Source organism: Colias eurytheme, chromosome 22 (genome assembly GCF_061535395.1).
Source record: "Colias eurytheme isolate Ceu_HAF_F1 chromosome 22, ilColEury1 Martin Lab GWU primary, whole genome shotgun sequence".
Classification (NCBI taxonomy): Eukaryota; Metazoa; Arthropoda; class Insecta; order Lepidoptera; family Pieridae; genus Colias; species Colias eurytheme.
The window spans coordinates 5,096,932-5,109,592 of record NC_143001.1 but is presented as its reverse complement, the minus strand read 5'-3'; the positions used below and the strand labels follow the sequence as shown (position 1 = coordinate 5,109,592).

Genomic DNA, 12,661 nt, shown 5'->3' with positions numbered 1-12,661 from the left:
TCGAACATCTGTCAATATAGGAGACATTCAGCGAAGTAGTTCGAATACGCGACGGTGTTTTTTTCCTCCGCGAAGTAAGTTCTATTGTTTTTGTTAATTACCTTTAAAATGTGAAAATGTTTAGTAATAAATAAATAAGCAAGCAATGGGTAAGAAAAGCATTGGAGACGAACACCGAAGATAATAATGAAGATACAACGGGTAAGTAGTTTTATTTAATGCATTTAAGTACTTATTGAATCTGAGATGCAGGTACGCTTTATCCACTTTTGATTCATTCCCGATTGTGGTGTGATTTTAAGAAGATAGTTCATTAAGTAAGTAAAAGAGGAATCCTCTGTGGATTTACGTATTTTAACGACAATGTCGTTGTTCACGAAGGCGCGGCGAGTCGAATTAAGAGTTATTTTGTTACGATTCATCTGTCATTGTGAGATGAAACTACTAAAGTCTAAACCTTGTTTTAAAAATAACTGTCGATGATCTAGGTACCTACCTACTATTTTGGTAAAATACGTTTAGATGTATTTCTGATGCCGCTGTAACAACAAATACTAAAAAACAGAATAAAAAAAGACGTGTGGCACTCGGGGACTGCCGCGGTAAAGCTATTGCATAGCATGCCTTCAAGCCACACCTCCGAGCCCGTCGGAGTGAGGTTTTTTCGTAACGGAATTTCTCGATTCGGTCCCCGCGCTCAAGGCCCGCGATAGAAGCTATGCAATAGCTTAATAAATATTTAAGAAGCTCCCATACAATAAGCCGTGATTTTTTTGGCGTTTTTATAGATAATGGTACGGAACTCTTCGTTGCGCGAGTCCGACTCGCACTTAGCCAGTTTTTTGTACATGGCGCATGTACATACAACATACTTAGTCGTCTAGTAGGGACACGGCTTTATAAGAACTAATAATATTTTGCTGTCGCCATATACCTACCTACGTATAAAAGCCACGCGGCTTTATTATTTTGATTTAAAGCTTTTTTCTTTTTATTACAGAAGATAACAAAGAACCTTATACGTCGCTGCCTCTGGAGAAGCTTTCTTCACCTTCTAGCGATATTCAGTCCATATTACATCTCATTCCACAAGATGCACAGTTTTTATAACGGTCTCATTAGTGATGATGCAATAGAAGACCACATAGATGGACTAGACACGGTGGATTTCGAAATCCAATTTGATGATAACGTCGAATAAACGTCCTATATAAGTATTATTTTATGTATTTTATTAATTAAAGCTTTAATTACGATATTATAAATACATAGTTTCATTTATATCATGAAATCCCTGGGATGTGGTTCCTTTTTGTATAAGAGAAAACCTATCAATTGATAAATGTTAAAAGGAACCACATGCACATTTTCTTAATTATCTAGAAAGTTTAAGAATATTCAGAGCAAATTTATATACACATACTTAAATAAGTAATTTATCAATGAATTTAAATAAAATAAATTTTAATTTTACTTCATCTAACAGAGCTGCAAATGTTTTTGTAAATCCTTTGATATCTCAGAAGTTCGTTTTTGCTGGGTGGTTCCTTTTTGCTTAAATACGGACAATTGCTATAGCAATATATTGAGACTAAAGTAGTCAACACAAAATTACCGCAAAATGCGATTTTTCTTAAAAGCCTTTTATGCTCCGCTATACCGCGATGATGGATGCCAAACTTTGCCAACAATTTCATAGAACCGGCTTATTAATAGCCATTAAAAATACAGGTAAGTTGTCGAGAAGCAAGTTAGAGGTGTATTATAGTCAAAGTTAGGCCAAGCGTCAAGTTGAATAGCCAAACTTGGATGAACATCGAACTTAATTTATCCTCGGATTATGGGTCGAGTTGTCAACGATTGCAGATTCAATTTACATAGCAGTAAGCAGAACTACTTAGAGTTAATGGTTAGCGAGTTTTAATACGAAATATAAAGATTTAAATTGGTATTGGCTTTTCGAATAGTTGTGGAAAACTCATTTGCTAATGGTTGAATCAAGTAAAAAACATCGCTCTATGAATATTTCCAATAAATTTATATTAAAATCCTTATGTTTATTTCTAGTTAGTAATTGAGAAACCATGTCATATATTCTGGGTCTAACATCTCTGTGTGCGGCTCTATTTTAGTAGGCGTATTTTCGTAAAAAGTCATAAATTTAATTTAAAAAGTTTCGCCAAAGTTTCATATCACGCTACGCTTCAGACGAAGTTAACGAGAATAGAAACCGATCGATGTTTTATTATTGTATTTGTTGATGTTTTAGCTTAGACCACAATTTTTTTGGAGAAATACAAGATAATACAACCACAACATATGTAATATGTACTAATACAAAATTATACCTTAAGTAACAAAAATTGATAACAAAAACCAATTGGACAAATTAAATATTGATTAGTTATGTACCTAGTTACCTTTCTTTGATTATCTATATTAAACATTTTAATTAACAATCTCTATAGCTATCACATGAAGAAGACATTAGACATCTTATAGGTAATTAATAGGTATACTTAATATTATGATGTCACTGTTCTAGAATTTAGTTTGGCTCCATTAGCGACAAGATACTTAATCAATTAGGTAATTGAATACACTAATCAAATGAAAATGCTTTTAGCGTTAATTTAAGTCTTATCAAGGAACGAGAATAATCGCATGCAGCGCTTCAAAATAGCGAAGAAGAGAGCTTCATTAATATGGATAGTTTGAAATTTCCGAAGGCGCCGGAAGATTTCTGGGAACTGGAATTAATGGCAAGTGACGTAAGCTAGACAAACAACGGAACATGCTTACAAGTTAAATAGTACATTCTGTAGAAATGTGCGTGGGGCTATGAGAAAGGCGGATTTCGTTAAACGAATTAAATATTGTAAAAAGCTTATGGATAGACAGGTAATAGGTATCTTATATCTTTCTGTGATTTTGATGTGAAGGATGGAATGTGCGAATCATGAAGTAAACATCTAAGCCATAGCAAATCTATAACACCGCTAGTTATTTTTACTACAAGTAATACAGGGCGGGCCGTAGGCACCTACTTATACTATAAAAAAAATTACACTGACAATGCATAAAATTGTAAGAATAGATATGTTTCTCAGGTCATTCTTATAAAATTTTGCTGTTGTTATTTAGTTACTTTCATCACAAGTCACAACTCAGTAATAATATGGTAATATACAAGTCAACCTTGCTCTACTATTTTAACATTTATTATTTACTAGCGGTCCGCTCCGGCTTCGCCCGTGGTACATATTTCGCAATAAAAGGTACTAGGTAGCCTATGTTCTTTCTCAGGGTCTAAAGATTATCTGTGCCAAATTTCATCAAAATCGGTCCAGTAGTTTATGCGTGAAAACTCTACATACATACATACATACAAACCTTTCCTCTTTATAATATTAGTATAGATAATATCAACTTTAACCCGTCGCTTTCTTAATGGGCTGATCGTAATTACATAGCAAGTCATACGTTTGCGAAAATCTACAATTTTGACTTGGCACAGCCAAGTGAATTCATTTCGCGTCATAACCAGTGTCCCAACTTTGATAAATGTTATAAATGCATTGTATTTTAGACATTGTGACTAAGCACACATTGTAATGCGTTAGATTTCGTAGGTTATGGGTAAAAGTTTATGTTTATAAATGTTATTTGTAAGAGATACTAAATGGATATAAAAACATAGTATAAAGTATAAAGACGACGTGATATAATTTTATTGTTTCTTGTTTAAATGAGACTTTGGTCAAATTTATATAAGTACGCAGTGCCTGTAAGGCTTTACTAACTAAAATAGTGAAGAAATGAAATTATTATTATAATTATTAATAACTAGCAGTCCGCCCCGGCTTCGCCCGTGGTACACATTTACGTTTTCTCTACGTAAGAACCATCCTCGTACTTCAAGGAATATAATAAAAAAAAATTATCGAAATCGGTTCAGCCGTTCTCGAGTTATGCGCTTACCAACACATTTTGCGATTCATTTTTATACATAAGATTTGTTTTTCCTTATGGCATATTCCAATAAATCGATTCGACGAAGAATTTAACTATGTATTATAAACACGTGCTAATTATTATTTAATGGGATTTTGGAAGTTGAATGAACCCTATTTATTTGTCCTACGTGTCCTTATTAGGATAGAAATAACTAGGTATAGGTTAGTTCTACAAATAAACATTCATCAATAATATAAAAATGAATCGCAATGTTGGTAAGCGCATATACTGGAGAACGGCTGAAGCGATTTCGTTAATTCTTTTTCTATAATATTCCTTGAAGTACGAGAATGGTTCTTATGGATTGAAAACGTAACGAGGTTTTAGATAAGTAGAATTGAATTTATTTCCCGCATAAAGATAATTAACTTTCACAAGCATAAACAAATATTATTTATTTCTGATAGTATCTCACGAATTATTTAGCGACATAAATCTAAATAGCGTTAATGGGCTTTGCCCGGGCTAATCTGAACAGCAGTTAGGAGCAATTAGCGGTGTTGGGTAATGCTAAGAATAACCGGTTAATGTTGAAAAACCCGCAATACGAGCTGGCATGTGAATGTTAAAATATTTGCGTTTATTTTATTGTTTTTGTTAATGTTTGGATAGGGTAATGGTAAGGTCAAACTGAAAAGGTAAGTGTTGTGGTTAGAACATTGAGATAATATTACTACGTATGGAGGAGACACCACGGACAAAATCTGTGCGCCATTTTTTTTGCTCTAAGTTTTAAAAATTATTATCTAGTTAGGTACTTACCGATGAAAGTTATTCCTTTGCACTTTTCCGTATTATTTGTGCAATATCGTAACACACACGAAGGCATATTTTTTTTGTTTCACTTTAAAACAAATAAAAAATGAGCGTGCAGTTACGCCATATGGCGTGTGTTGAGCGGAACATAAGTGATGTAGGCGGTGTCTTCTCCATATGCATATCCACTGTATATCTCAATGGGTTAGAACGAATTTATGTCTGGCTTAATGGATTTCAAGTTAAAGTAAAAGTGTGTTAGTTAATGAGAATTATTTTTAACATTATTGGCAATAAACGATCTTTAAATCCCAAATACAGTTACCTATATATTGATATTTATGATGTAGTTAGGTATGTCAAAATAAGAGCGAGTGTGCCGAGCACATGTGTCAGAAATAAAATTTCTTTGGCAAGATTCAAACTTCAAAGATACCAAAATCGTCGCCTACTCGAAGTTTTACTTCAAAATATTATACACCAAATTATATAATTTAGCGATATATCTTAATGTAAAATTCACTCCATTTGCTCCTTTTTGCTCATTTCTACTTAAAATGTCACCAACGGAGGAGTTAAAATTATTTACAGCTGTTGTAGAGTTTCAACGTTCATAAATAATTCATTCTAATTATCACAATAATAAGGCTTTGAGGGTAATCCCTTAATGCTATAACTTTTACTCTTCCGCATCTTGAAATATAACCAGTATAATTCTTTGAATACTTGAAAACATTTTAAAGACTTGATGAATTGATCACGAAGCGGGAATCGAACCCGCGTCTTTCGCCTACAATTCTCATTTATAAAGCAATTGAAGGCTAAAACTAAATATTAAACCCTATTTTACATTTTATGTACCTACTTGTTTTAGTGTAGTGGATAATTTTAATGTAACGTTTGTTACATTATATACTGGAAAACAGCTGAATGAAGAAGAGGAATGAGCTGTATGAAATTTGATATAGAGATAGCTTGCTATTTCGGAAGGGGTACCATGCGAGTGAAACCGCGGTGTTTAGCTAGTGTGATTAAAATGTAATCTTGAAGTGAAGTACCGAAAATATACGTAAAGTTTGTTAAATTGTTTGTCGTAGTTCAAGTTTAAATTGCTTTTATTTAAATCTGGTTTATGAACTAAAATGTATTGCAAAGTTATGGATTAAAAGGTCAAAAGGTGAATATGTAACATATTAAACATTGTATTTTGTACAGTTATATAATTGTGATACAAAGTTTTATATCATACCTTCATATGTGTGTGTACGGTGTACACATGCACATACAAAACACACACTCAAGTTTAATCATACACAATATTATTACTTACTAGCTGCGCTCCGCGTTTTTACCCGCGTGGCTCCACTCCTGTTGGTTTTTTTTTTACCGAAAAAATTTTTTTAATCGGATCAGTAGTTCTTGATATTAGCGCGTTCAAACAAACAGACAAACAAACTCTTCAGCTTTATAATAATATATTAAGTATAGATTGCATAACTTCTAGCTACTAATAACATTTATAAACATATTATAGTACTTTTTAACTTAATTACTTAATAAAGAGAGTCTTCAAGTTAAGTGAGAAGTCTAAGTGATCGTACTTAGAGTCGACCGCAAGTCGTACACGCAACGGAGGTTTATTATAATCGTGTTGGAATAATTGCTTCTCGTTCCAATTAGTTAACATGAATAATCATTACTTAGTGTTTAGTTGGCTTTTTATTATATGGTATAATAAAGATATACTTTTTTCTAAAACTTTTACTTATAACAAAAAAATTAAGAAATGTAATAAAAAATGGGTGTCTACTTTATGTAGGTATTTAATACTATGTTTCCGCCCGCGGCTTCAAGCTCGGCGAAAAAAAAACCCGTTTCCGTAGGATTTCCGGGATAAAACTTATTCTATGTACTTCCTTAGATCTCAATCTATCTCTGTATCAAATTTCTACCAAATCAGTTCAGTGGTTGAGGCATGAAAAATAAATAGACAGATAGCGTTACTTACTAGAGAGGGCGCGTCTGTCCAACTGTCAATACTGTACTCGTCAATAAATAAAATTTTAAAATTGCTTAAGTGATCTAAAACTAAGTGAAACCATCTAAAACGTAACTACTGTATAAACTGCTTCGAATCATTATAAATAACAAAGTGCACAAACAATACAATTTATAAAAACCGACTTGTCAATACTCACTCGGAATCCGTTAGAAAACATAGAATCCATCATTATTAAAGTGCAAATAAATAACTAGTGGAGTGTGTGTACGATAAAAAGGAACTCGAAAACACCATAACAGTACGTAAACAAAAACATTTGAAATTATAACCCCAAAAGTAATTACTAATTAGTAATTAGTAATCATATGACGATAATATTAATCATCCATCAAAATAGCAGCACCATCTATTACAACCCATTAGAACTCCTTAGTCGAATCGTTCCACGCCATCTATCAGAAAGTAGCGACACCACTTAGTCCGCTAGATCCGATCAATTGAAGATAAAATAAGAAGTTCTCACCTTATCTCATAGAGGGCGCTGAAATAAAAAAGATATGGAGGAAATAAAAAATATGTTAATAATCATGCAGCAAGATTTAAAACAACAAAAACAAGACATGTTAGAAATGAAGGAAGATATTAAATGCACTATAATCAATAGTTTCAACGAAAAATTTAACAACTTGGAAATAAAAAATGAACTTTTGGAGAAAAAAATTGAAGAACAATCAAAAACAGTAAGCAACCTAGAAAGACAGTTAAGACGCAAAAATTTAGTCTTATTTGGCGTAGAAGAGAAAGAAAAATCATACGAAGAACTCGAAGTGATAGTAATGAACATAATAAATACATACATAAAAATCTCATGCGATTCTAACAACATCGAAAGTGTTAGAAGACTAGGAAAAAAGGGGGAGAAAGTAAGACCGATAGTTATAACATTCAACACATTGGGATTTAAACTAAAAATACAAAAAAATAAACACTACTTACAAAATACCTCATACTATTTAAAAGAAGACTACCCAATCGAAATTTTAAATAAACGTAAAGAACTACAAGCTCAAGTACAGAAAGAAAAAGATGCAGGCAAAATCGCTTTTATAAAATACGATAAAATTATTATATTAAATAACCAACAACATCCATATAAACAGCCGAGCAAAAGAAACCTATCAGAATCTCCGGAGACTAGTCAACCTACCAACGAAAATAGTCAACAAACTAACAAACAACCACCTAAGAAGAATAAGGGGAACATGAATAATTACATTATTCATAAGCCCAAATTAACCGTTGCCCAGACAGGATCAGCACAACGCCAAATGATGACACCTTAACGGAACAATGAATAGCAAGCAATAAATATTAGACCCTCTCCCAACCTCAATTCTCCCAGTACGGCCGGTCACCGCGGGAGAGTATGACCAAAACCCCCCAAATAAAAATGAAACTTTTTAAAACTAACTTTTATATTTGCACCCTTAATGTAAGATCATTATCTTCTGATCAAAAACTAACAGAGCTCAAAGCTTGGGGGAGGCTTTTACCCGTACGGGGTCCATAGAGAAACTTAACGAGTACTTAACTCTACTAAATTATATAAACTAGATTAGTATCTAAATAATTGTTCTACAGTGTACTCAAACTGAAATTGTAACTAAAATTGTATATTTTTTTTATGGAACAAATAAAGCTTTATTTATTTATTTTATTTATTTATTTTTAGCGTTACTTTCGCATTACAATATTAGTTAGGATGTTCACGTAATCATAAAGTTACATTATACTTGACGAAATTTTCAAAATAATAGCAGTTTAATACTTATAAATGTACAGGAACTTTGTTGGGAACTAATTAAGCAAGTAAATTCAAAGTTTCGATCACTAGTGGTCGGAGGAGACTTATGAAAAGAAAAGTTTTAGTACGGTACAGTAATAGAGCCTTGACCAATGAAATTTTATGTGAAAACATTTGTACGATATTAAATTTGTCAAGTTATTATTATAAAGTTGAAGAGGTCGTTTTTTTGTTTAAGCCCAGGAACTACTAACTAAACTTATGTAAAATATTTTTTATTAGATAGTTCACTAAATAAGAAAATAATAAATATTAAAAAACTTTTACTCCCTATTCGTCGTTTTTCTATTCGCACTGTATATAATGAAAGATCATTTAACGATTTGACAAATTTTTTAACGATTTACACTGGAAGCTAATCTAATACACTTAATAATTATGTATGAGACCATATTGAAGTGGAATTGAGGTTCTTAAGGCGTGTTGAGGGTAAAATTTAAAGGTCACGTCATGGCAATACCATCACCACATGGAGTAAGGTTCACTAACTTCTGAAAGAAGTTTCACTTCTGACACATGTGCTCGGCATATACGCTCGATTTATTTTAACAATGTACTCACTTCAAAACTAAACAACAAAACGCATGTAAAAGCGACCTTTAAAAGTATCAACATATAAACAGTTCGTTCGCTATAATAGTTAGCTACAAAGCTAGCAAATATCAATATCGTTTGAGCCTAACATACTGAGCCATTCAAGTATCATGATCGTTTGTTAATGGCGTGGGACATAACAGTTTGAGAGTTTATTGTTATCGACGCAACTTGTTTGCTAAGCCTGAAAAATAGATGCAAACTTGTACAATGGTTATGGAAAACACAAATAGTATTATTTTTATATGTTTATACATATACAGATACATGTATGTATAGAAAGTAATTATAATTAATAAAAAATAATAAATAAATAAAAATCATTATTAACCAAAAGTGTAGAACATTACAGTATTACTGGAGATCCAAACTGGGCTGTTGCCTGTGTCTTGGATCTCAGAAACGGTATACATTTATGTTGAATTACATAGGAACACATCGTCATTAGAATAGGAAAAAACGTAATTATTTAACAAATGTGGAGTTGAGTGTAACTGCGCGGCCATACACTCGAAGAGTGGTATAGGAAGTAACGAGGAAAGTGGGCAGAGACATAGTGTGGCCACGTTACTCGTCTTGCCACTCGTCGAGCTCATCGTCCCGCTCACTGCTCCCTATTTTGTCGGTCTTTGAATATTTAATTAAAGTCGATTGAATGTTTTGGGATATGGCAGCAAGACATTCTTAGATATTGATCGATGGTTGGATCTATGGAGTCAGATGGATAGTTTTGAAGACAAATGGACAAAAATAATTAAATAATTTTGTAACCGAAGGTACAAAATTTTCTATCAATTGCATAGCGTAATCTCTCTTTAATTACCTACTCCCTCTTTGATTAAAACCATTATTGTTTTTTTGGTGTTATTAAAAAGCTTTAATATGTATTTAAAATAATTAGGATTTAATTCTAGCTCTACATAAGTTTGCAAATTCGTAGCAATTCATTATAACATTAATACATCTTGAAACAAAGAACTGCTGTTTTATTACTTTTAATTGTTCACTTCGTTTTAACATTTCAGGTCGACTTGTAACTTGAGATTGTCTTCATTGCTAAGTAGTTGGAAAGTTAGGCTACATTCATATTAACCGTATTTTATTTTAAGAAATTGAATTTTAATTTAATTAAAATTGCTTGCCAAAACATTTTCGTTAAAATAATAAACACAAATGTGAAAAATAGTTAAAATGACTAACTCACTACATATTACTACCTTTACTTGTATGTAAAAATATGTAAAAATGAAGATAGAACTACCCATTTTACTTGATTCGTTTTATACGCAAATGAATTAAGTTAAAAACCTTGTTTGATTATTATTATGCAACAAATATTACGATGTCTTCGAAGATGCATCATAATAATATTCCACACAAATAAATAAGATCTACGCTTACATTAAATCAAACTGTGCTACGCAAGTACAAAATGCACTTAATTTCGTAGCACATGTTACACTGCGTAGCAACCGCTACGTCACGTAGCGTATTAACGCTTACGAAAGTCCACTATATGAAAGTTCCCTTAAGAGGCAGTACTAACTTCGAATCAAGTACCGTTAAGTTTTCTCATATGTATTTTAGTACGGAAATTAGTACATTCGGGCTTCGTATTGTTTACGTAATATGTACGGTAACTGTTTAACTTTAGTCGACGGGGTTGTCGACGTTAGTTCGTCGAGTATAGTATACATTTTAGTTTATACTTTATATTAACATGAAATATTGAAATGAAAAATTAACAATGTCTTAATTAATAGATAACATAATGTAATATTGAATAATACTTATTTGTAAGTAAGGTAAAGTAACATAATACTTCAGCTGTGTAATCAATGTTTTAGTTGCATAAAATCAACCGTAGTATTTGCCAACACAATATTTTCGTGAAAGATGACAACACGTTTTTTTCAATTAAATTTATTAAAAAATAGTATTTGAAATGGAATATCTTAGAGGTTATTTCTTCAAAAAATAAGCCTCTTAAATACATATTTCCCTGCTTCAATATACTGAATGTGATATTAAATTTAACACCTTAATAACGTCTACGACAATTTTCGCACCTCTTAAATGCACGTGGAATGTTCTATTCATATCGAGATAGCAAAATGCAAATACGGGCGCACAACTATGAACCACCTGAGAGTATTTAGATAATATTGTTACGCGTTTATCTACCTAATGGTACAAGCAATAGGGACGGTTATTGCCTGGTATTATAATGCAATAATGAATTGAATATCATTTGCTTTGTAATCTGGGTTTGTTTTCCAGCCTTAAACTATGTCAGACTAGTATCTTGTAGCGTTTGGCTTAATTTATACGTGATTTGTTGTTGGAATATATAATTTTTTATTATATGACTATAATAAATGTACAAAATAACATTCATTAATGTGGTAAATGCTATTAAGTATTCATACATATTTGTGTACCTATTACTGTTTTGAAGTCAATATAAATTTGATATGAGACAGTTGAATAAACGTAATTAAAATTGAATGCATTAAAAACCCTTCATACTCATATTCTATTCAACCCAGACGGAACGGCTAATCGATAAACCACTGTTAAGTAAAACTATAGCGTTGAAAACTACATTAATAAATATTAAACAGTATTCACATCAACTGATCACATGAACTGATGAGTTTGTCCTTTCACAAATTTATAAATAGCTCTCCTATCATTCCTCCGTTTGTGTGAGTTTTAGTCCGGAATAGTTCTAATAGATCATTGAAATATTGACGGAAAATATACAGTGGATATAAAGAATATTGATATTATTATATAAATAATGTATATTGATAATGCGATATGTTATAAATGTGAAAGCAACTCTATCTATACAGTCATCCATAAATACATCTCTTTATTGTATTTCTGGATATTATATGATTTAAATGAATTGAAAAAACAATAAATCTTGTACTAATTAATTATTTTAAAGTACTCAAACAGAACCGGTGCGAGCAGCTAGTATATTAATAGTTTAGGAATATCATAATCAACATTATTACCACGACGTGACAGGGTTTCGGATCACTTTGCAAAATGTATAATGGTCGCTATTAAAATCAGGGCTATTGTGTGGTAATTAGTTATAAGTGGCAAATTGGCTGCGTGGAATATCAATGACTCCATTTTGAAATATCACTTTCCTGTAATGTGGTGAATTATTGACTTGTATGCGCGAATCATGAAGTTTTATCATATTATTGGTGGAAAATATACTCGTGTAAATGTTATAGATGAATGAAAATGTATTAAGTTTTTATAACTAAGCCGTTGAATTAATTCGGTTGATTTCAACAAATGCTTAAATTACATAGTATGCTTTGTATTGGGTTTCAAAAGTAAAATAATGTTCAGAGTCTGTCCCTCCATGATATTTCTGGTCATCAAATCATATTGTAGAAGAA

At 31.9% G+C, this 12,661-nt stretch overlaps 1 protein-coding gene across 1 annotated transcript; it reads left to right on the top strand.

Annotated features, from left to right (window-relative positions):
* The first annotated feature begins 7,137 nt into the window (after nt 1-7,137).
* Nucleotides 7,138-8,478, top strand: LOC149898668 (uncharacterized). The gene has a single exon (XM_090115043.1). It carries the CDS (start codon nt 7,333-7,335, stop codon nt 8,116-8,118), a length of 786 nt encoding a protein of 261 aa, XP_089971169.1. The 5' UTR covers nt 7,138-7,332; the 3' UTR covers nt 8,119-8,478.
* Nucleotides 8,479-12,661: the final 4,183 nt, after the last annotated feature.

What these genes read in the sequence shown, in the direction of transcription:
- LOC149898668 (XM_090115043.1), top strand. Translation starts at nt 7,333, where the DNA reads ATGGAGGAAATAAAAAATATGTTAATAATCATGCAGCAAGATTTAAAA.